This window comes from Mus pahari, chromosome 6 (assembly GCF_900095145.1).
Source record: "Mus pahari chromosome 6, PAHARI_EIJ_v1.1, whole genome shotgun sequence".
Classification (NCBI taxonomy): Eukaryota; Metazoa; Chordata; class Mammalia; order Rodentia; family Muridae; genus Mus; species Mus pahari.
The window spans coordinates 51,510,253-51,536,802 of record NC_034595.1 but is presented as its reverse complement, the minus strand read 5'-3'; the positions used below and the strand labels follow the sequence as shown (position 1 = coordinate 51,536,802).

Here is a 26,550-nt window from a genome sequence, read left to right as displayed (position 1 = left end):
GGGAGTGGGTGGGTAGGGGAACAGAGGTGGGGGGAGGGGTATGGGAAACTTTCGGGATAGCATTTGAAATGTAAATAAAGAAAATAATAATAAAAAAGAAAAAAAGAAAAAAAAAAAACCACAGTGGAAAACATATATAGACCCAACCGAGCAGAAGAAAGGATATCAGGACAGGTTGATAAAACACTGTTCTAGTAATGAGAGTATCAAATGGGGAAGGGATAGCATGGCCATGGCATTTAGTGGATACAGACACGGACTAGGCCAGAGAGATGCTCAGTAGGTAAAGGCTCTTCTGCACAAGCCTGGTGACCTGGATTTGATGCCCAGAGCCCACATAAAGGTGGACAGAGACATCCAACTCCACACAGTTGTCCTGTCACCTCCACATGCATTTAGTGGCAAGTGCATGGTAACACTGCACACCTGCAATAATAATAAATGAAGTTGAAATCGAGAAAAACAAAACTAATAATACAAAAAATAAAAAACCATAGAGACTATTAAAAATGATAACAGTAAATTTCCCCAAACTAGAGGAAGACAAACACATTTTAACACAAGAGACATTTAGAATCCTATGTAGATATGACCAGAGAAGGACTTCATAACATATACTCAAGATGTCAAAAATAAAAGGCAAAGACACATCAACAGCTGCAACAGAGTGACACCCCAGAGGCCAAGTATCTGACCTATCAATGATATAACTCAGTCCTAGACAGTAACTGCCTACCAAGACTGTCATATCCACCAATGCTATTTAAAAAATAATAGAGAAATTAATACATTTAAAGTTAAGTACAAACAAAGCAGTTTCTGGCCACCAAGTCAACACTGCCAAAGACACTTACAGGAATTTTACACACAGAGGAAGGAGAAATGCATTCTTTATCATGAGAGGATGGGAAAGAACACAATTCAGGAGGAGACTGACGGAATGAAGGTGAGCTAGGAAGGAATCCATCATGTTCCACAGTAAGGCAGCAAATTCTTGACACTAACAGAAGAGACTATAAAGAACAAGCAATAATCTAGCCAATCAGCAAAGCAATAATCAAATTACAGAAATTAGGAAATCTTTATACAATAAAATGAAATGTAAATGGCTTCAGCTCACTAATACAGACACGTGGACTGATTGAATTTAAAAAGCTAGATGCAAACTTCTGTTGTCTCTAAGAAACACACGTTAGTGGAAGATACCCACAGGCTAAAATCATAGAGTAAAAAGTAATCTATCAAGTGAATGAAAACTAAAATTATCTTGCATAGACATTCTGATGGCAGATAAACTGACTTACATTGCCTTGAGTCAGAAAAGACAAAGAATGGCATTACATATTACTAAAGGAAACAATCCACCAAGAATATAAAATAGTCATAAATAAAAATACACCAAGCAACGAGACTTTCAATTTTTTTTAAAACAAACACCAATGGATATACAGGATAGAGTGGTCCTGATATGATAATAATGGATCATTTCATTATTTCACTCTTACCTCTAAATTCTTCCAAACCTAAATTCACCAAAGTAATCCCAGAGCTAATTTATATCATTGATCAAATGGACTTAACAGATAGCTGTAGAATATTTCATCCAGTGAAAACAGAATATTGAGCCAGGCAGTGGTGGCACACGCCTTTAATGCTAGCATTTGGGTGGCAGAGGCAGGCAGATTTCTGAGTTCAAGGCCAGCCTGGTCTACAAAGTGAGTTCCAGGACAGCCAGAGCTACACAGAGAAACCCTGTCTTGAAAAACCAAACCAAACCAAAAACCCCCCAAAATAGAATATCCTCTTTCTTTTGTCAGCAGCCTACTGTCTTTCTATATGTAAGTAGATCACATTCTAGTCTGCAAATCATACTTTACCAAATATAAAACAGCCAAAATAATTTCACATACTATTATATTATATTATAGTGCAATAAAAGTAGAAATCAATAGCAAGAAAAACTAAATTGAGACTGAACAATACACTCACTCCCTAAAGGACCATTGAAGAAATAAGATATCATAATCCAGATGCATCAGATGGAGAGAAACAACAAAGAGCAGGGCAGGAATTAATGAAATAGGGATGGAAAGAGCAAGGCATAGAATTAATCAAAAATGCATAGAATTAATCAAAGAGTTAGTTCTTTGAAAAATAAACACAAGATGGACAGATCCCTAGTCAAATAACCAAAATAAAGAGAACATCCAAATTAATAAAATTAGAGGTATAAAAATGGTTAATACAAATTCCAATGGAAAAAACATAGAATTATTAAGAAGTACTCTGGAAATTTACACTTTCAAAAAATCTGGGAACTCTAGAAGAAATAGAAATCCTTACATATATCTGACTGACCAACATGGAGTCGAGAAGATTCAAGCCGCTTAAACAGACCTAGAGTAGCCGAGGATGCAGGCAGTAGTTAATAAAAGCAATGCGAAATAAGGAAAAGTCCAGGTCCAGAGGAATTCACTGCCAGGTTTCATCAGACTTTCAATAAAAGTTAATAACAATGCTCTTCAAACTGTTCCATGATGTAGAAAGGGAAGGAACACTACTACCAGTCATTCTACAAAACTAGTTATGACCGCAATACCAAAACTGCATAAGGATACATCAAAGAAGGAACACTACAGATCAATTTCCTAGATGCACATACATGTAAAAATTCTCAAATATTTCTTGCAAAGAACACCGGAGAACACATTGTGAGATATGAGGTCATCTCACACTACGATTGTCCTAGTTAGCGTTAACTGTCAACTTGACCCCGCCTAGAGTCACCTAAAGGGAGAAGCCTCCATTGAGACATTGCCTGTATCACATGGTCGTGTGTACATCTGTGGAGGGCTGTCTTATTACCATTGTGTGTGGTGCCACTCCCTTGAGTAAGCCAGCAAGCACCATGGTTTCTGCGTCAAGCTCCTGACTGACTTCCTGTTCTGCTTTCCCTCAAGGACGATGCACTGAGACCTGAAGGTGCAATCCACATAAATCCTTCCCTACCCTATGCTTCTTTTGGTGAGAATAATGAATCGCAGCAACAGGGATCAAGTGAGAACAATGACCAAATTGATTTCTTCCACAGATGCTAAGTTGGCTAAACATATACTAGCCTATAAGTATAACTCAGACATAAATAGACTTAAGGAAGAAGCTATGTCATCATCTCAACAAACAAACAAACAAACAAATAAATAAATCCTACAACCAAGTTTAACATTTCTTCATGATAAAAGCCTTAAACTAGAAATAAGGACTGGAGAGTTGGCTCAGTGGGTAAGAGCAAATGCTACTCTGATAGATGAACCTAATTCTAGCCTTGCACCTATGTGGTGGCTCACAGCTGTGTATAGCTCCAGTTTCAAGGGATCTAATGACCTCTTCTGGCCTCTGCAATCACCAGGCATGCACATGGTACACAGACATATATGCAGACAAATGATCACACACTTAAAATAAAATAAACCTTTTTTTAAAAGTTAAAAACCCTAGGAATATTTTGTGTGTGGTGGTACCTGCTTTTGATGTACTTGGGAGGCAGAGGTAGGAGGTCTATATAGTGAGTTCCATGTCAGCCCAGTGAGACATGACAGAGAGGGGAGGGACAGGGAGGGGGGAGAGGAAGAGGGAGAGGGAGACCAGGAATACAACAGACATATATCTCGACATAATAAAGGTTAAATGAAAAACCTATAGCCAACATTAAACTAGACAAGAAAAACAGAGAATGTTTTCTTTACAACTTGGGGTGAGACAAGGATGCCTATGCTACACATGTATATATATTTTTCAATATAGTTCTCAAAGTCTTAGGTTGGAGCAAAAAGACATCAAAAGTAAAAGGAGGCTGAAGAACACTGGCTGTTACACCAGAAGACTCAGGTTCGATTCCCAGTGCCCACACAGTGATTCACAACCACCTTTGACTGCAGTCCAGGAGCACTGATACTCTCTTCTGGACTCCTTGGGCACACTGCATGCACACTGTACACAGACATTCATGCAGGTAAAACACCAGTATACATAAAATGAAAAAAAAAATTATATAAAGAAAGAAGAGGAATGCAAACACATGTGGGAAGCAGTCACATCATTCCTATTCCAGACAACTTGACTCTTTGCTGCAGACCCTAAATATGCCATCAGAAAGACTTTAAACAAAGCAGCAGCATGCGAAAGCACCTAGAACATTAATAACTGGGTTGGCATATTGGTATTCTTTCGGTTGCTGTGACTAGATACCCTGGAGGGGAGCAATAGCTTAAAGGGCAAAAAGGGCTCCTTTTGGTTTACTGTTCCAGAACAACAAAATCTCAATATGGTGGGAAAGGAATAGTAACAGTCAGGGAAGGCCAGGCTAGGAGCAGGAAGCTCGCTCATTACTTTGCATCCATGCTCAGAAAGGAGAGGACAGGAAGTGGGGCCAGGCCATGTAACCTCAGACCTCATCCACAGTGGGACACTTCCTCTGGTGAAATCTACCTTCCAAAACATCTTATAACTTTTTTAGTAAGTGCCACCAGCTGGAGACCAAGTATCCAAACTCACGGACCTATGTATGAGGGGAAGTTCACATGCAAATACAATTGTAACCTTTGTATATACTGATGGTGAATTTGCTGAGAAAGAAATCTGAAAAAAAAGTATTTATGATTGGTTCAAAAAAATAACTAGGAACAATCCTAACCAAGGAGATCAAAAGCTTTCCACAATAATAAAAAAAAAGTTAAGACACTGAGGGGGAAAAAAAAAAACTGAAGGAAAATAGAAAGATCTCCTGCTATCATGGATAGGCTTAAATAATGTGGAAAATACCTATGTCACTGAAAATAATCTACATATTTATGGCAATTCCTACCAAAATTCCAATGACATTCTTCACAGAACTAGAAAACTATGTTAAAATTCACACAGAAGGAGGTGGTAGAGTATAGTGGGAGCAAAGAAGAACAACTGAAAACGGGCTACCAGTGCATGCATTTGAGGTCACCTCAATGAAACCAAGCACATTATTTTGCACACTAACTTAAGAACTCAACAAGAACGAAAACAAAAAAAGATTATTATTAGCTATCTTATCTAGAGTCTGTTTGATCAGGAAATTTAGCATGAGAATAAGATAGTTTTATGGACAGCAAGGGAAAGAAAAGTAGACCAGTTAGGTTTCTGTCTACAAGTGTAACAGAGTATCATTAATAGTGTCAGGGAGTGATTCTTGCCCAAGGGATGAATCTCAAGTTGGGTCAGTAATTGGTTGGCCATTGTGGAAGAGCTGGGGAGAAGGATTGAGAGACCAGAATGGGATAGGGACTCCACAAGAAGACCAACAGAGTCAATTATACTGAACTACTAACCAAAGAGCAAGCATATACTTGACCTAGGCTCCCTACACATACATAGCAGATCTGTAGCTTGACCTTCATGTGGGTCCCCCAACTACTGAAGTGCAGCTATGTCTGACTCTGGTGCCTGTCCGTGGATCCCATGCCCCTAAGTGGACTGCCTTGTCTGGCCTTAGTGGGACAGGATATGCCTAGTCCTTCAGTGACTCGAGGTGCCAGAGTGGCTTGGTACCTTGGGAGACCTCCCCCCTTCTCAGAGGGAAAAGGGGAAGGTGGGAAGTGGGAGGAATTATGTGTATGGGAGCAGGGGAGAGGCAGGGGCTGTGATCAGGATGCAAATAAGTAAGTAAGTATGTAAGTAAGTAAGTAAGTAAATGAAAAAAGAAAAATATAATCAGATCGGGCCATTTGAGTCAAGAAAAGAAAGCCATTCACCATGTTTAAACTGTGGGGAATATTCACAAAATCATATTAATATAACCAAAACTATGAGGCAGAAGTATAGATGTGAAAAGTAATATAAGAGGCAAATCTTTTTGTGTTTTATAAGATAAAGTCTATAAACAACAACTGAAACTATAACCCTTCGAAGTGACTAGGTGGAAGGCTTGTCAGAAATGTAGTCATCTACACTGGAAACAACCAAGACAAGGCTGCCCTCTCTCTCCCTAGCTATTCAATAGAGTACCCGAAGTTCTAGCCGGAGCAATTAGACAACCAAAGGAGATCAGGGGGATACAAATGTGAAAAGAAGTCCAAGTATCACTATTCACAGATGTAACCCTAAAATTCTACCAGAGAACTCCTACATTGATAAACTTCAGTAAAGTAACCGAATGCAAAATTAACTGAAATAAGCCAGTGGCCTTTCTTTATATAAACGATAAACAGGCTGAGAAAGAAATTAGGGAAACAGCACCCTTTACAATAGCCACAAATCATATAAAATATCTTGGTGTAACTCTAACCAAGCAAGTGAAAGACCTGTATGACAAGAACTTCAAGTCCCTGAAGAAAGAAATTGATAAAGATAGCAGAAGGTCATGTTCATGGATAGGTAGAGTTAACATAGTGAAGTGTCGACCTTACCAAAAGCAATCTACATATTCAATGAAATTCCCATTAAAATTCCAACACATTTGTTTTACAGACCTTGAAAGAGCAATTCTCAACTTCATATGGCAAAACAAAAATCCAGGATAGCTAAAACAATCTTGAACAATAAAAGGACTTCTTGAGGAAGCACTATCGCTGATCTCAAGCTGTACTACAGAACAATAGTGATAAAAACTTTGTGATATTGGTATAGAAACAGATAGGTTGATCAGTGGAATCAAACTGAAGACCCAGAATAAACCCACACACTTATGGGCACTTGATTTTTGACAAAGAAGCCAAAATCATACAGTAGAAAAAAGAAATTATCTTCAACAAATGGTGGTGGTTTCACTGAATCTCCACATGTAGAAGGCAAATATTTATCACCCTGTACAAAACTCAAGTCCAAGTAGATCAAAGACTTCAACATAAAACCAGTTATACTAAATCTAATAAAAGGGAGAGTGGGAAATAGCCTCAAACTCATTAGTACAGGAGACAATTTCCTGAACGGAACACCAATGGCTCAGGCTCTAAAAATCAACAATTGACCTCTTGAAACTGAAAAGCTACTGTAAAGAAAAGGACACTGTCACTGGGACAAATCAACAAACTACAGATTGGGAACAGATCTTCACTAACCCTATATCTAATAAAGGGTTAATATATATAAAAGAACTCAAGAAGTTAGATGCCAGATAACTCAATTAAAAAATGGGGTACAGAGATAAACAGAGAATTCTTCTTTTTTTTAACAGAGAATTCCTTTATATTTTTGGTTGTGAGCCTAGCCTTTAACGGCTGAGCCACCTCTCCAGCCCTAAACAGAGAATTCTTAACAGAGGAATCTGGAGGGGCTAAGAAACACTTAAAGAAATGTTTAAAGTCCTTAGTCATCAGGGAGATGCAAATCAAAATGGCCTGAGATACCATCTTAGACCCATCAGAATGGCCAAACTCAAGCAATAATAGCGCATGCTGGCAAGGATGCAGGGAAAGGGGAGTATGCCTCTGTTGCTGGTGGGAGTACGAACTTGAACAGCCACTCTGGAAATCAATCTGGCAGTTTCTCAGAAAACTGGAAATAGTTCTACCTGAAGACCCAGCTATACCTCTTCTGGTCATAGACCCAAAAGCTGTTCTACTATACCACAAGAATACATGCTCCACTATGTTCATAGCCATTTTATTCGCAATAGCCAGAAACTGAAAACAACCCACATGTCCCTCAACTGAAGAATGGATCCAGAAAATGTGGTTCATTTACACAGTGGAATATTATTAAAACCAAGGTCATCATGAATTTTTCAGGCAAGCTATAAAATATTCTGAGTGAGGTAACCCACACCCTAAAAGACATGCATAGTATATACTCACTTATAAATGGATATTAGCCATAAAGTACAGGATAGCCATGCTACACTCCACAGACCCAAAGAAGCTAAACAAGAAGGAAGGCACAAGGGACGAAGCTGGAATGTTACTTATAAGAGGGAATAAAATACTCATAGAAGGCAGAGGGAGGCAACTGGGTGGGAGAGGGGATGGAGAGGGAAGTGGGGAGGCAGGACCAGGGGTAGGGAGAGACAGGAGAGTGCCAGGAGAATGAATAGAAATCTGTAGCTGCCTGATGTGTGTGTGTGTGTGTGTGTGTGTGTGTGTGTGTGTGTGGTAAGAGGGAATCTTTTGGCTGTGCCAGAGACCTATAATGGGGGAGACTCCCAGGAGTCAGTGTGAGTGACCTAATGTAAGACTCTTAGCAGTGGGGATATGAAATCTGAAGAGAACACCTGTTGTAGGCAGGCATGACCTCCAGTGGAGGTATAGTGACACCAACCCACTCACAAAACTTTCAACCCCAAATTTGTCCTGTCTAAAAGAAATGCAGGGACAAAGATGGAGCAGAGACTGAAGGAGTGGCCAACCAATAACTGGCCCAACTTGAGACTCACCCATGGGCAAGCACCAATCCCTGACCCTATTAATGATACTCTGTTATGCTGTAGACAGAAGCCCAGCATGGCTGTCCACTGAGAGGCTCCACCCATCAACCGACTGAAACAAATGCAGAGACTCACAGCCAAACACTGAATGGAACTTGGGGACTCTTAGGAAACAGTTGGGAAAGGATTGAAAGCCCTGAAGTGGACAGGAACTCCACAGGAAGATCAACAGAGTCAACTAACCTGGACTGTTGAGGGCTTGCAGAGACTGAGCCAATAACCAAAGAACATACATGGGCTGGACCTAGCTGCCCTGCACATATGTAGCAGATGTGCAGCTCAAGTCTCCATGTGAGTCCCCCCCCAAACTGGAGTGTGTGTGTGTGTGTGTGTGTGTGTGTGGGGGGGGGGGCTGTCCCTAAAGCTGTTTCCTGTGTGAAATCCATTCCCCAATTGGACTGCCTTGTCTGGCCTCAGCGGGAGAGGATGTGCCTAACCCTGAAGAGACTTGATGTGCCATGATGGGAGACAGCACCTTTCTTTCTCCAAAATTTCATATCTAACAAGTGTAATTTGGAAGGTTTGAATGGCTTCTTGTCCAATTTCTGCCTTAACCAGGAAACAAGGCTCTTTGCTAACAATTGAAAATGACCATTTAATGCTACTAAAGCCACACTGGTGGTCATAAAAGAACATGATTTTGATGGGGAGTTTAATAAATGGCCAACTGGTCTCATCCATCCCTTTAAAAAGCAACTTGAGTTAGAGAGCTGGCTCCTCATTCTCAGCTATTTAGGACTTGTGGGATGCTGTCTACCTCTTAAGGATACAAATTCAGCAGCATTTGCTTCTAGGGATGGTCAGCTACTTATAGATAATTCATTGTCCAAACTGGTGCACTGCAAGTAAAAGGGGTCACTAGGAACAGTGCTTCCAGGATGGTGCCAGGCAGCCTGGGAGTGTGTTAACACTCTAGATAAGGGAGATTGCTATAAGGACAGGAGCCTACTAGGGCATGAAAAAGTCACTGTGTCACTAGCAAACAAGCTTGAGCTCAGAGCTTGGGTCACTGTGTAAACTGGACAAACACTGAAGTCATTTGGGAGAGTTTGGAGAATGAACAACATTTGTATATCTACATATTACAGGGCAGGCTGAAGGTTAGGATAAACTAATTCCAGACACTGATGGTTGAGAAAAACATCTCCAATATAGTCAAGATACATTCTGATACAAGGTAGGGCCAAGCCTGTAACTATTGGACTTAAGTGGTTTCTGTCTCTTGGCCTAGGGCGGTTGATTGACTGTGAGCATCGGGACCACAGTTTTCTGGAGCCACACAGAAGAAATCTTTCTTTTGCAGGACATCTCTTCAAATGTCTGAAGTGTGCTTTCACCGCTGCCTTTGAGCTTTCATTAGCAAAGCAGAGTTTTAGCCACAGGAAATGTAATGGTCCACGTGGAGCACACAGCTATTTCAAACGAGGGCCCTCCACTAGGAGAGGGTAAAGCTCTGAACACACATTTGGTAGAAGCACATGCCCTACTGTTGGTTTATATTAAGTAACTAGTTCCCCCAGGGACCCCTTCATTGAATTGAATTTGGCTATCACATTGGTCTTCCATTTTACACGTGCACATTCTTATGATGAGTTGACCCTAAGCAAGTGATTGCATTCACTCCATTAAACTTGGAAGCAGGATAGACCGGGAAGGCCTGTGTGGATTCTCTGGTGCTATGTGGGCTTCAACTAGTCCCTCCATCCTTGGATACCTGCCCAAGGATGAGGCGATGAAGACAAGATGTTTAAATCACTTGAAAACACTAAGTAAACTATGAAGTAAGATCTGGATCTAAGTTTGTGGGAATGTCTGTCTTTTCATTCACTCATTCAGCTACTATACTGGACACTGAGGACATAGCTCTAAGCTGAAGTTAATGCCTCCAGAGACAGGAAAATGAGCCGCCTCATGCTCCTCATGGATTGACTGAGATTGTATTGTCTAAAATATGACGATAATTCTTCCTATGACTTTCCTGGATCTCTTTAGTAATATTTTAAATGTATAATATGAAAGTGAGGAATTTTACAATCTTTACAGGGCCCTTTTGTAAGTGTTAACAAGCAGTTCGCGCTGGATATAGTTTTCACACAAGATCACATAGACATACTTCTGTTTAAAATAGAGCTGAGCAAGCTTCCTGCCATTTCCTCCTTTTGGTGTATGGAGGCAGCTGCTGCCTCCAAATCAGCACACTCTTCCCCTACCAACCTCAGAAACGTATTCCTTTTCGGTGGTCCTAGACTTTACTCCCAGAACAGCCAAGACAGCAAGTCAGCTGATGCACACCAACCGGCTTAGATTTCTACACAGTTCACTAACGCATGCATATAAAATAGTGACAACTAGTGAAAACCTGTTTGGTGCATTGCTCGTTTGCTGGATGTTGGGTGATTTGACTGACTTTTCTGCATGGTGTGTTGGTAGTTGGACAATTGTAAGGATGCTGTCTACCCATGAAGAGCAAAGGGAGACTGACTTCAGGGTCAGGGTGATCGCCAGTCTCAATTGTCAGCTTGAAGAGTTCTAGAATCACCCCAGAGATGGGCCTCAGGTTAACCGAGGTGGAGAGAGACTCACTCACTGATTAGCACTATAGCTGGGGTTTTTGTCCTGTCGGATAAACTGCAGAAAGTGAGCTGAGCACCAGAATTCATTGCTCTCTGCCCCTTGACTGTGGCTGGTGATAACCTCATATGGAGTCAGAGTAAACCCTTTCTTTTTTCTTTTTATTAATTTAATCTTATTTGTAATTCATTTTTTTTTTACACTCCACATTCTCTGCCCCTCTCCATCCACCCTCTGACTGCTCCACATCCCACCTCTCTTCCCCACCCCACCCCATCACCATGTGGATGTCCCCACCCCCCACTCCACCTGACCTCTAAACTCCTTGGGGCCTTCAGTCTCTTGAGGGTTAGGTGCATCATCTCTGAATGAACACAGACCTGGAAGTCCTCTACTATATGTGTGTTGGGGGCCTCATAGCCAGAGTACTTTGTTACAGCAATAGGAACAATAAATAATACATAAAGTTGGTGCTGATAAGTGGGGCCTTTGCTGTGAGAATCCTGACCATATTGTTCTTAGGTTTTTGGAACTAATTTAAGGGAGAAACGTGACTGTTTGGAGCTTTGGGCCAGAAAAGCTCTTTGATCCTGGAAGCAGAGTTTAAATGAACTATTCTGATGGGAACTTGAAAGACAAGACTGACCAGAGACACGTGGACAGTGCAGGCCCAGCCTGTGAGGTATCAGAAGGGAAAAAGGACGCCATTGGGAACTGGGATGGACCATTCTTCTGATATTTTGACCTAGAATCTGGATTCATTCTGCTGTGTCCTGAAAACTTGAGGGAAGTTGAATTTAAAGTTAATGGACTAATTTGTTTGATGGGAAATTTCAAGACAGGCGAGCATTTAGGCTGGTGCTGAGAGAACAACTGTCATTGTTTAGAGATGGGCACCACTGGAAGCAGCTTCTGTTTCACTGAGACAGTGGAAGAGATGTCCCAAGGCTGAGCCTTGTGAGGATCCAAATTCATCTAAAGGAAGAAGGCCTAAACCAAAGCGGTTCCCTGCTCTATGTGGTACTAGCATGAGAGATGCAAGATTGAGGGACACAAAATCCTGATCCATAGTTTCAGGCAGTGTATAAAGCAAGACAGTAGGGAAGGGTTGGAGACACTGCAAACATGCCCTGAAGTGGGCATTAAAGGTGGAGCCTAAGTTACAAGGGAGATGTCAGGATGATGGGGATGTTAGGACCATGGGATATCTACAAAAGCAAGCTACTGGTACAGAATGGTGCTGGTATGAGAGATTCTGTATATGCTACAGGCATCCGGGGGTACATAAAGCCCAGAGCTGGCATTTGAAGCCCAGGTGATACAATCACAAACTCCAGTTACTAGACATAGAGGTACAGGATTTTGGTGTTTGTTGTACTGGATTTATGCATTGATTTGGTTTGATCATTCCTTGTAATGCCCCTATTCTTCTATTTTGGAATATGCATGCTTATTCTGCACCATTGTATATTAGAAGTATTAAACTTGTTTTTATTTTATAGGTGTTAACAGCTGAGTGTTTTTCTTGAGTCTCAGATGAAGTGAGAACTTTGGACTTTTAAATCAGTGGGATTGCTAGTGACTATGGGACTTTTGAACTTGGATTGTGTTTTGCTTCATGAGATGAACATGAGAGGTTAGGGTCAAGAGGTGGAAGGTACTGGTTTAAGGCATTGTAATTGGTCTTCTATTAACAGGGGGCAGAGCTGCAATGGTTAATCTCTATTGTCAAATTGAGATCTTGAATCACCTGGAAGATGGACCTGTGGGCGTGCCTGTGTGGTATTCTCTTGATTGGGATAGTTGATGTGAATGAAGTCATCCTCTGTGGGCGGTACCATTCTCTGGGGGGGGCGGGGCATCCTAGACTGCATACAAAGGAGAGAGCTAGCTGAGGACCAGCAGTCATTGCTCTCTGCTTCTTGACTGTACAAACAACGTGACCAGCTGCCTGATGCTTCTGTCCCTATGGCTTCCTCACCACAATGGACTGTAACCTCCAGCTATAATCCAGAATAAGCTCTTTCTTCCTTAAGTTGCATTTGTGAGACTATTTTAATCACCGAAATGGGGAAAGTAAGACAGCCACTGTTCTTGTTTTTTTTTTTTTTTCTTTTTATTTGAGTCAAGATCTTGCTGGATAGCCAAGGCTAGGCTTGAACTCAGTATCTTTTGGTCTTTGCTTCCCCAGTACTGGAATGGTAAGTATGTGTCACAATATTTAGCTTTGATTCCAAGTTTATCCCACAGCAGAGCAAATTTCGAATCTATTGTATAGAGTCACTTATTGTAGGGAATTCTTTAAACCCATTCACTAGCATATGGCTATAACTTCAACATAGAGTATTTCTTTGTAATGAGGGTGTACTAGTTTAAGTGCTATATGCTCTTCATTCATCTTATAGATATTTACTGAGAGCCAGTGCTATTCTAGAGAATGAATCAGGATGGTACAGAGTACTTCTAGGTCCAAAGTGAATACTTCTGCCAAGAGTGAAGCTATGCTATTCCTCTGCGCATGAATCAACTTCAAATGTGTCAGCCAAAGCTGGAAGAACTCTGAGAAAAAAAGAATACATATCTGTGCAGATATTGGAGGAGACCTCTAATTAATACTACTTAATTTGAACTTGGCCATGATGGTACAAGCTTTTTACAAGCCTTCTGAATGGACTGGGAAGTGTGAAGTCTTATAAGGAACGTGAGAGTGGAGCAGATGAAAATATGAGAGAAGTTTGCAAAGTGATCAGTCTGCTGGTTGGAGAGGCGAGTGTACTAAAGATTGCAAGGTTGCTGCCTGATTCTAGGAGGGGCAGGAGAGGTAAGAAAGAATTATGTCTCACGCTTGCCTGTGGGAAAGCCCTCTGGGCTCTGCTGGCTGGAGACACAACCAAGGCAAATGAAGGTGGAAGGAGCCGGCACAAAGAGTGGAGGATGCTGGCAGGGTCCCAAGGATATCAATAACTAAGTAGAAGACTGGATGGCTTCCAGTGTCCTTCCCACAGGATATTACAAAGACTATTTGGGAAAGAAATGCCCAGGAAGAAAATGCTGAATATTTTGTTAAACAAGAGGAAAGGAGACCACGGTCAGCAACATCTGGGGTACTCCAAATAGAGTCTGGGAAGCATTCATTACAGATGTGAGAATTAAAGTTAGATGCTGTAGGATAATGGGCAGATGAAGGTTAATAAATATTATCCATCTCTACCACTTACATGACCATAGCATGTAAATACACTGGGTTTAAGATCACTGGTGATCTTGTAAAAAGGAACACACTGAGCAGGCAAGATGGCTCCACAGGCAAAGCCATTTGATACAAAAGGTGGAGAGTAACTGAGGACCATACACAGAGTCAACATTTGGTATCTACATTCACATGCTTACACTGCTACACGTGCACGCGCGTGTACGCGCGCACACACACACACACACACACACACACACACACACACACACACACGATGGCCTGATGACATGAGCTGAATTTCAGTGGAAGGAGAACTGACTCCTTCAAGTGTTCCTCTCATCTCTACACATGTACTGTGCCTGCCCACTCATGCAAGCCACACACTAGAAATAAATAAAATTTAAAAACAAAGGGATCACGCTGATTGGTTTGATGAACAGCTATCAGAGAGACAATTTAGTGTCATCTCATTACTGAAAATGGGTACAGGAAATATTAAAATATCTATTACATGTCACTCATTTGCTCAATCATTTATTGACTTTAAATGTTTCATGTGTAGATGCCAATTGCCAAGGAAAGGTGTGGAAGCCATTCTTACTTGGTGATGCTGGCGGCAAAAGTTCACGAATTACTAATTTATACGTAGACTCATCTCTAATCAACAGTTGGGCTGCCTCAAAGTTCACTGGATTTTTTAGGTCAGGGTAAGAAAGCAACATCTAAAAGAAAACACAGCAAACAGGTTTAAAATAAAATTTTCTTGGAAATCAATGCATATAAACCCAACAAACATAGCAAGTGCCTACTATGTACAGCCCTGGAGATGGGTATTGTGCTGATACAAAACATAGAACAGCTGGATGGTGGTGGCGCACGCCTTTGTTCCCAACACTTGGGATGCAGAGGCAGGTGGATCTCTGAGTTCAAGGCAAGCCTCCAGAGTGACTTGCAGGACAGCCAGAGTTACACAGAGAAACCCTGTCTTGAAAAAGCAAGCAAACAAACACCCAACAAATAAACAAAAGAAGCAGCAAATGTCCTTAGGAAAAATCACTCTACCTTGGTTTTATGCTGTGTATTCATGAAACGCTGGAATCAAAGCAAAAGATTTTTTTTTTTTTTACTATAACATTCATTCCTATCACATAAATTTAAAGTGGATTTTTATGTAAAGCATTGGAAAAAACTCCCGTTACATACTAACAGGAGGCCATTAGATCATGGCTAAACACACATATACTGGAGCTTACACACATGATCATACCCCTTTTAGGTCATTAATTGACTAATTTACGATCAGTAGTAATTTTATATGATTGTTGTCACTACCACAAATTATCATCTTAGAAGATACAATCTTATAATCTCTGTATATTTAGGTGGAAAATCCAGGGTGCAGGACTGGTTTCCAGATTAGAATCTCCAGGCCAGGATCCTGTGAGAAGAACCTTCCATGTTCTTCCAAGCATGAGGGTGGCTGAATTTAATTCTGTGTAGCCATAGCATTCAGGATCTCATTACTGTTCAGAATCTTAGCTGTGTGCCACCCTCTGCCCCTACAGAGGTATCTTCAGTTGCCTTTGATGTTCAGCGTCTCAGAGCCAGTCATGGTATGAGAAGACCTCCTTGAGCTTGAAATCTGACTTCTCCTTTGGTCACTTCCTTTCATCTGTTTTTACTTTTCTCCCTTCTAATGCTATGAGACCGTGAACACTTTGCACAGTATAAACTAACCTTCTTCACTTAAGGTTATCTCACTGATAACCAAAAATCTATACATATTCCATTCACAGCAGTGCATAGGTTAGTGTCTTAGGGGAAACTCTTGATAATTCCACATACCACAGAATCCATGCACCTGGGCCAAACAGAGAACGGTGGTGACCAAAATTGTTTTGCTAGACTGTATTTGTTTATTGATAACCTCAAATTTTTTTTGCTTTACCCTAAACTGCAAATATATATTTAATAATTTAATATTTTGAACATTGCATGCTATAATATGCAGGCTAATAAAATCTCTTCACTCATTGCTACTTGTGCCATTTGGTTTTGTTAGTCAACTTGACCCAAAGTGGAGCCATCTGGGAAAAGGGAACCTCAATTGAGGAACTGCCTCCATTAGTTTCTCCTGTAGGTGAGCCTGTGGGCGAGCCTGTGAGTGAGCCTGTGGTGCATTTTCTTGATTAATGATGGATGTGGGAGGCCCAGTCTGTCATAGATAGCATCACCTCTGGGCAGGTGCTTCTGAGCTGTATCAAGGTGAGCAAGCCACGAGGAACAAGCGCTCTTCCATGGCCTCTGCTTCAGCCCCTGATTCCAGGTTTCCGCCTTGAGTTCCTGCCGTGGCTTTCCTCAGTGACGGACTGTGATCAGAAAATGTAAGTCAAAGAAACCCTTTCATCTCTGTGTGAATTTTGGTTAATGTTTATCAGAGCAACAGAGAAATGGATGAGGATGCCGCTATAACACTTAAATGTAGATGTGAGGCAAAATGAGCAAGCGTGACTTAAAAGTTATGCAAGCAGTCAGGTAGCAAGCAGAGATTGTTCAGTGGGTAAGGGCGCTTGCTACCAAGCCCAGCTACCTAAGTTCGACCCCTAGAACCCACATTGTGGAAGGAGCACCGACTCCCCCAAGTTGTTCTCTGACCTCCACATGTGTTTCATAGCCTGCCACCCCTAAATAGAGACAAATGTAAGAAAGTTAAAAGTGGAAATCATGAAAATGTCATGTGTGGTGGCACATAGTCACTCTTCAGGAGATGGAAGCAGGCAATGGTGAACTGGAGGCCAGAGTGAGACCCTACCTCAAAACAAACAAACAAACAAAAAAAAAAACAAAAGAAATAGGGCAGCAGAGAAGGTTCATGGGTAAAGGCGCCTGCTGCCAAGCTTCACTACTTGGTGAAAGGCCCAGGCCCACATGGTGAAGGGAAAGAAACTTTTCCAGCAAGTTGTCTTTTGCCCTCCACACACACACACACACTGTAGTACATACACACAGTAAGCAATAAACACACACAGAAAACCATAAACAAAAACAAAACAAAAATTATGGAAATTATAGCAGGCTTTCACTAATGAAAGTAATCATTTGACATTCGACATTTCAAAACCGATAAGAATTCTTTGTTATTACTGGAGTTTTCTCTTTGGGAATCACATTCAAGCTACATTTTCATGATCATAATAATTGCCTAAATAAGAATTCAGTGTGGATCCCACTATACCTTTTGAAGTGGGTGGAAAGCAGATGAAACTTCTTTTCCTGGGCAAGCTCCTGGTCTCTGGCGCTGGGAGGGATCTTAGTTACCAAGGAATGCCTGGCAAATGTTATTTTGTATTTTCTCATTAACTGATGTGTGAGGGTCTAACTTATGGTGGAGGTATATGCTTCTAAGGATGTGGGTCCCTTGGTGACTATGACATTTGGGAACCAGACATTGACATGACGAGAGAATACGTTTGGTTTCATCATTCGTCAGCTTTGATATGAACTTACAAGAGAGAGAGAGCTGCTAGCACTGTCTGAAACACAGAAGAAAGCTGAATATGTGAAGGTGTAGCCAGTGGCTCACCTATGAGGCGGGGAGGCTAGAGAATTATGAAATACTCACAGGGAGCCATGTTCAGTGTTTGAAGCTGAAATGAAGCCTGACTGTCCACAATTGAAAATATCTCCATGCTCCCCCACTTTTTATAAAATGTGTATTCTTTGGTTGTGAAGGGCTTTAACTATCAACTTCAAAATAAGTCTGCAGCTAAAGATCCACTCTCTAGTTTCTGATGAAGAAATTTTGATTGACACAGCTTGCCCCAGTCCTTTGAGCATTTAAATATGCTCTGTACATGATAACCTTATGTGACAAGTGAGAGAATTAGATATGTTAAAGCATTAAGTCAGGCATGGAAGTACATGTCTGTAATTCCAGCTCCCAGGACTGGGAGGCAGCAGAATCATGAGTTCAAAACCAGCCTGGGACTACATGGTGAGCACCCCCCCTCCATATTAAAGAGACTTGCACACACATACATGCCCACAGGAGCATGCATCACTGCAATAGCTGTATTCTTACCTGTAGATCAAGTAAGATGCTGAGTACTGTATAACTCGTGTTCCACTTGTCAGGGTTGTCCAAAAAGTCTATACTGGGTTTACCGGTATATGGGTCTACTGTATTAAAATAATATATTAATAGTATCATTTAAAATGTAAAAAGCATCACAATGACATCATCAAGAAAAGTGGTGCTTCTACTCTTCTTTCTTTCTCTTCTATTTCTTGGTAAACACTGGATGGATAATCAGGATCTACCAGCTTTTGTGTTTAACTTATAGACTCCTATGTAGTAATTTCATAGGATAAATTTCAAATTTAGAGGGTTTTTTTGAGGCCTGTGTGTATGTGTGTGATTCAAATGTACGTGTGTGTGTGTGTGTGTGCGTGTGCGCGCGCACGCGCGCGCCTATGGGTGTGCATGCCTGTGACTGCCAAGAAGTCAGAGAAGGAGGCCAAGAATCCTGTCCTATCTGTCTTCATCTTACTTCTCTGAGGAAGCGTCTCTGGTTGAACCTGGTGGTTGGCTGGTGACCAGCAAGCCTCAGCAAGTCTCTTGCCGGGAGCCCACACAGTGCTGGTGTAATATGCATGTGTAACTGTGGATGGAGCTGGGGTAATATGCATGTATAACTATGGGTGGAGAAGGTGTAATATGCATGTGTAACAACTGTGGATGGAGCTGGGGTAATGTGCATGTGTAGCTGTGGATGGAGCTGGGGTAATATGCATGTGTAACTGTGGATGGAGATGGNGTAATATGCATGTGTAACTGTGGATGGAGATGGGGTAATATGCATGTGTAACTGGATGGATCTGGGGTAATATGCATGTGTTACTGTGGATGGAGCTGGGGTAATATGCATGTGTAACTGCGGATGGAGCTGGGGTAATATGCATGTGTAACTGTGGATGGAGCTGGGGTAATATGCATGTGTAACTGTGGATGGAGCTGGGGTAATATGCATGTGTAACTGTGGATGGAGCTGGGGTAATATACATGTGTAACTGTGGATGGAGCTGGGGTAATATGCATGTGTAACTGTGGATGGAGGTGGGGTAATATGCATGTGTAACTGTGGATGGAGTTGGGGTAATGTGCATGTGTTACTGTGGATGGAGCTTTACATGGGTGCTCAGGAGACAAAGTCAGGTCCTGTTGCTCGCACAAGCCATCTTCAAAACTACATTTTCATTACAGAAATAATGCTTGAGAGAAAAAAGTATACAAGACAATATAAAGTAAAATATGAATGTTCCCTGCCTAATAATTCTACTCATGTCACGTTGATCTATGACTTCCATCTGTATAAATACTTATAGTGCTCACGTGCTTATCACATAAAATGATATTTTTACCTTTTGTTTTCAAGGTGTTTTTTTCATCTAGAATAAATTCATAACATATTTCCAGATGTATTTATTTATTAACATTTACTTTACACTCACTCACTGGTGTGTGTATGTGTGTGCGATGCATGGTCAGAGTCAGAGGACAGCTTGTGGGAGTTGGATGTCTCGTCCTACTGTGTGGGTTTTGGGGATCGTCAGGCCAGTCAGCAATGCTGGGCCTCCAGATATGTTTATTTAAAAGAGATGTAAGCACCTACTATGTGCCAAGCAATGATGGTTCTAGGGACACTACAGTGACCAAGAAGGTCCAGATGTCGTGGGTCTTCCTTTTTCTATGTAGGGGAAAGATGAAGTATGAAGGAAGTTTCACTTAATAGTCTCCTATGTAAAAAAAATTCTCATGTCAACAGATAGTGTGATTATAGTGTGTTCCCTGTATATATAGGCTCGGAATCCACGGATTCAATCAAGGATCAAAAATATTCATTCATACTGACTTGTATAGGCTTTTCCTTGTCACTATTTTTGAAACAATATGTCACGCTAACCATACACACAGCATTTTCAGTGTTAAGTAATTCAGAGATGATTTGAAGTGTATAGGGGAGGCTGCAACAGGCTATGGGTTAAGTGTACTGGGAACAAGCATCCTTCAATATATCACACCATTGTGCTACTATGTATAGACTATGAATAATCTATAAACCTGGAGTTTTAGCCCATAGGGATATATGCATGTTATAGCTGATTAGAAATTGTCAAATCACTTCCCTAACAAGTCACCATTATGTCAAGGAATAATGTCTGCCCAAGCCTACTAAAATTGAGTTTTAATGTCTTTTAACATTTTGTAAACAGTAGTGATAAATCATATTTTGTGATTTGATTTGCATCTATTTTTTTCATAATGTGATTGTTTTGTTGTGTTTTCTATATCTGGTGTTTGCTGGTAGATTTCATGCCATTTTCTGCTAGTTCACGAGAGTTTTTTTTAATGGGGTACAGATAGTATGTCTTGTGTACCATAAGTGTTCCCCAAGTTTGCAGAATGCAGTGTTGTTATTTTTTAGTTTGTTTATAATGTGTATAGCTACAGAGGTTTTAGAAAACAGTTTATGTAATTTAAATGCCATGGTCTTCAGTAGTTTCATGGAATGACTAACATACAAACCCACAAAGAGCTACATTACATGGTCACCTTCCTTAGAATTCAATTAAAAACAGTACAGTGCTTCAGGAAAACTGTTTCATGCATAAGTAATCCAACACAGCAAGCTAACACATTTTCACTCTCAAAGGTTAAGTTGGCTGGTGTATCATTTTTATAAAGTGAAAAATTACATTCAACTAAAATAATAAATGATGCATGGTTATGTGTATTATTCAGCTATTTGAAACGATCTTTCCCAGAATGCATACAAATGCAGGAAAGATGCCAGGGAGATGGGCTCCCCACTTAAGAGCATTGCTGAGTCTGGTTCCCAGCACTCACAGAGTCATTCATAACTGCATGTACCTCCAGATCCAGGGCATGCAAACCCCTCTTCTGGTCTCCACGGGCACCACACTCATGTGCACAGACACCCCCTTCATATACATATGTAATTGAAAACAACAACAACAAAAAATTAAATGCAGGCAAAAGACCAGGCCAGTTAAAGTAAAGCTAGATTCAAAATTACATCTCAACTATGTAGGAAAATGAGAGTGGATTCAGTAAAATATTGAAAATGGTCTTAGTAACTATTAGGATTCAAAGAGATTGCCAGTTTTTCTGCCTTTTAAAGTTTTCCCCAGTGAGTATTCTTACTTTAAGTTGCTAACAGGGAAAGAACATGGTTATTTTATACACACACACACACACACACACACACACACACACACACACACACACAGGATTGCATAGACAAAGTCAACATAGTCAAAATAGGAAGGGTCTCACTTAGTTCTTACCATTTGGATGAAAAGGAATTGTTATAAATTTCACAACTGGAGGAACAGAGTTGTACTCTCGTGAAAACTCTAATGCCAGGTAGAAAACAAGTCCTGTAATATAGAAATGAACAATGCTATTGAACACCGGAGGTCTTTCTATGATTAAACCTATTGATAATTTTCTTATTTTTTCCTTAAGTCTCATTTTCTTCTTTAAATTTATTTTTACATTATTTATGTTTAATGCACATGTGCATGCATGTGTGTGCACGTGTGTGTGTGTGTGTGTGTGTGTGTGTGTGTGTGTGTGTGTGTGTGTAACTAACTTGCCAGAGTTTGTTCTCACTTCCTACCACTTGGGGTCCAGGGGTGGACCTCATATCATCAGGCTTGGCAGCAAGTCTCTTCGCTGAGCCATCTCACCAGATTTTCCTATGATTTTCTTAAATTCCTACACAATGCATAGACCAGTCTATGTTGCGGACTAGACCCTTTACCATCTAACTGGACGAAGTTTCAATCTCCCCACCGCTCTGTCCATTCACTACCTCTGTCTCCTTCACACTGCCTCCTCCCATAATGGCTGACCTCACCCTTCCCAGAATCCACCTGTAGCATGGATGTTGTTCCTTGTTTGAACTTGGCCAGTGCTCACAGGTCAGCTTAAAAGTTGCTTCCTTAGAAAGCCTTCCTGATTTCTGCACGCGTGATTGCTGATCCTTCTCCCATCTTTGGCATTCTCTCCGAAATCCATAGCAATATCAGTAGTATTGTCATTGTTGCTTTATATGGTTGTCTCACCCACACCACACAAAGGATCTCTTTTAAATAAATAGCTGGAATAACTCATGACTCTAAACTTTATAGTGAGCCATTTCCTTGAGGATTCTAGAAGCTTAGGGGGAAATCATAATGGGAAAACCAGGAAATACCTGTAGAAAGCGAAGTAACAGGGCTTTTGATTGGTATTCTCTGATCTCCTGAAGATTGTTGGCAGACATTCTTGATAAATGTATTTATTGTGCTTGCTTCTTAAAAATTCAGTAACACTAGGGATTTGAGCGAAGCCCTCTACTTGATCCCTACTCTCTCTCTCTGTCTCTGTCTCTATTTCTGTCTCTCTCCTCCCCCTCTTCCTCTCTCTTCCCTTCTCCCTCCCTCTCTTGTTCTTTCTGTCAGACAGATTGATTTTAAAAACACAAACCTTCACAAACTGAATTGCGAAGACCTTCAATCTCAGCTTTCCAATTCATCTTATCATCACTTACAGGATAAGCGGTAATATCCTGCCATATAAACAAACAAATATATACATAAATGAACACATTAATTAATTAATTGATACAGGCTGAAATATCTATCACAGTTTTGAAAAATCAGATATTGGGTTACACTGAATTTCAAAATTTGGTGTTTTTCTTTCCTTTTTCTTCTTTTTTTAAAAATAGGATCCAGGTGTTTATCTTTCTGGGTATATTATTTTTTCTTTCTTTTTTTTTCTTGGAATTTTTTTTTTGGATTTACATTTCAAATATTTTTCCCTTTCCAAGTCTCCCCTTTGGAAACTCCCTATCCCACCCCCCTTCCCCCTGCCTCTATGAGGGTGCTCCCCCATCCACCCACTCCTATCCTCCCACCCTGTCATTCTCCTACACTGGGGCATTGAACACCCTCAGGCCCTAATTTGAATTTCAAAATTTGACTTTTTTCTTAATAATTCATTTCTTGATATAGGGAGGTGTTGTATGCCTTAAGGTAGATGTCAGGAAACACAGAAATAATCGTAAATCATAAGCAATTTCCTAAGAGTAGAAGCCACTGGTAGGATGGGAAGGAAGGCTGGGCTACGTGTCTATGAAGTATGTGTGGGGGGTATGGCCATTTACTATCCCAATTAGAAAAGCAGAGAATAGCTGGAAATTTGAAAAAATGTGTGTTTCCTGAAGGTTTCTGAAGATGATTCAAATGTCACATGGAAGGCATGATGCAAGAACATTTTCACTATGAAATTCCAAGCTTAATTCAATTACCTATGTTTATGAGTTGGATTTTTTTTTCCTTGTGTTATGAAAGGGAATATAAAAACAAGTCATTTTTCTAGTTCTAACTCTGATATGGATTTTGTTTGGTTTTGGCAATGGATAAGTGCATAAAAAGATGTCTAGTAGTGAAAGTATGAACTCCAATGTGAAGATCTGCAGAGTCCGTCCCAAACGCCATTCTGACTGCGGGAAGCTCATTGGAATGCATTTACTTTCCATCTGGTTAATTTTGATGTGTGATTTTTAAAAATTAATTTTCATATTGAACTTCATAAAACTTATTTAAGAAAATAAAATTAAAATTTCAAGATTACTCTTGTATATAAAAACTAACTTTCCTACACTCAAGTATTGCCTCTATGAAGAGACGAGAATGAGCTTCACAGAAAACCTTCACAGCTTTGCTGAGTGTACTTAAGTTCAGCAAATTCTTTCTGAGCCAGCATAGTGACTCCGTATGCTCGGTGACTGTCAAGGTGAGCACTGTATTTGTCTGCATGCATTATCTGTACTGATATAAACCCATCACTGAATTCTATTATGGTAGAGAACAATAATGTCTAGATTGAACAGAAGTGTTATTCGGCATGAGGTCAAGCTTCTGTAATGTTTATATAGCTGATCTTAAGCATCTCTGAGGAGGTTTTTTTTTTTTTTTACTGTGTTTATAGTAGGAGTAAAACAGAACTTGTAGTATGAACTACCACCACCAAGGCTATTGTTAGCTCCTCTGCACACACTCTTTTATGGATGGCTGTGTTTTCTAAGTTTGCTTTTTGCTACTTCCCTTTCTCCTCATTCTCCATTTTTCATTTTCCATATATTAGTCTGTGGCATAAATGAATGCCAATAGCTTCACAGGTAACATTGGAACAGAGGGTAGATTTTTCTTCCGCATTTAAATTAGAAGGCAAAGACATAAGAAAGAAAGTACTGAAAAGTATGCAGTAGAACACAAAAATTATAAACAAAGGATTGGAAAATGATGCAATGTGTCAGGCGGTGGTTGCAGGAGGCAGGAGAATCTCTGAGTTCAAGGCCAGCCTGATCTACAAACAGAATTCCAGGACAGCCAGGGCAGTTATACAGAGAAACCCTGTCTCGAAAAACCAAACCAAACCAAACCAAACAAAGAAGGAAGGGAAGGAGGAGGAGAAAGAGCAGGAAGAAGAGGGGGAGGGAAGGGAGAGGAGGAAGAGGATCCTGGCCCTGGAGACACATCTATACTGAATCTTCCTAAGCTTTACGTTTGAAAACAAAACACGACTTAGTTTACAGTATTCATGAGTACAACCTGAACCTGCCAGTCTGTGCTTGGCAGCCTCTGATACTCAGGGCTTCAGCTCACTAGCAATTGCCTTGCACAGTGTACTTAAAATTGTTACTTCATTATTTTGAAACAGTAGTTATTAAAGAATACTGTAGTTGAAAAGTTGGTGTAATGAAATCATGGTTTACACAATAAACACAGACTGCCCTGCTTCTTAAACAGCATCACTGGATGAAACAGACCCCTTCACGCAGCTGTACTTACCTTTCTTGCGTTGTGTTGTAACTCCTTGAAGTCTCTTTCCAGCAAGATGTAAGCTTTGGAGTACCTAGTGAGGTTGCTACCTGTCTTGGAACCCATCAGGTTTACTCAGGGCATAGCTCCTGACTGAGGTCTCCGGTCACTCTCTAACCCCTGGTTAACGGTCACTCACTCCCCAGTCAAATGACTGCTAAGTTTAGGATTTAACAGTGACTTTCTTTTCTACCTCTGACTCCTCCAGACGGGAACTTCCCAAAGGAAGACTGGGGTCCTTCCTATCTGTGTTGTCTCAGCCTCCGCCCCAAGACAAACTTGGGGACCACTTGAGAGATGCCGGTGTTGTTCGCTGGCCAAGAGGAAAAGGCAAACCCCGAAGCAACACTGCCAAGTTCTCTTTATACCTGACAAGTAAAGGCTGTGTCAGCTCAACTGGACAAAGTAAACTGGTTGCCAAGCAACAATCCTCTGGAGGCGGGGCGAGGTTGTCCTCTAATCAGCTACAGGATTGTTGGTCCTCTTAGCCAATCGATGAACAGTTTCTGTGGGGGAAGGCCAATGAAGTCAGCATTTAGGATGATATCACCCACCCCTCAGTGCACCCGGACACCAATCGGGTAGAGGGTCTTCCCTGTGCCCCAGGACTTGTCTGTAAATCACAGAAGTTTCTCACTAGTGCTTGTCCACCATGAACCGTTATCTTTGACTGTCAGGTAACAAAAATATATGACTGGTACCCAAAGCCTATCACCCAACTGCCTTTTGCAAAAACCTCCCAAATTTCTGAAGTTGGAATTCCAATTTCTAAAGCTAAAACCATTCCTGCTTCCCAACTAGGGAGGCTCCTACCCCAATTTATTTACCTCCTGTCTTAGTCAGGGTTTCTATTCCTGCACAAACATCCACAAAGCAAACTGGGGAGGAAAGGGTTTATTCAGACACATTGCTCTCGATCCCACAGAGCTCTTAACACTGAATGGATCTTCTAGCCCAAAGTTCCAAAGTCCTTCCACAGTCCTCCCCAAAACACGGTCAGGTTGTCCCAGGAATACCCCACTATGCTGGTACCAATTTCTATATTAGTCAGAGTCACAGTTTTACTGCTGTGAACAGACACCATGACCAAGGCAAGTCTTATAAAAAAACAACGTTTAATTGGGGCTGGCTTATAGGTTCAGAGGTTCAGTCCATTATCATCAAGGCAGGAGCATGGCAGTATCCAGGCAGGCATGGCGCAAGCAGAGCTGAGAGTTCTACGTCTTCATCCAAAGGCTGCTAGTGGAAGACTGACTTCCAGACAACTAGCATGAGGGTCTTAAGCCCACACCCACAGTGACACACCTACTCTAACAAGGCCACATCTCCAAATGAGGCCACTCCCTGGACCAAGAATATACAAACCATGACACCCCCTTTC

At 41.0% G+C, this 26,550-nt stretch overlaps 1 protein-coding gene across 1 annotated transcript in view; it reads right to left on the bottom strand.

Annotated features, from left to right (window-relative positions):
• The window catches only part of Ube2u (ubiquitin conjugating enzyme E2 U), a 76,904-nt gene extending 51,669 nt beyond the window's left edge, over positions 1–25,235 (bottom strand). The window contains exons 1-5 of the mRNA XM_021201189.1: positions 25,140–25,235; positions 22,768–22,849; positions 21,582–21,674; positions 18,295–18,392; positions 14,815–14,935 (exon numbers count right to left, since the gene is read on the bottom strand). Of these exons, the coding sequence (XP_021056848.1) occupies positions 14,815–14,935; positions 18,295–18,392; positions 21,582–21,674; positions 22,768–22,849; positions 25,140–25,235 (490 nt within the window). The remainder of the gene's footprint in view (positions 1–14,814; positions 14,936–18,294; positions 18,393–21,581; positions 21,675–22,767; positions 22,850–25,139) is intronic.
• Between the last annotated feature and the right edge of the window lie 1,315 nt (positions 25,236–26,550).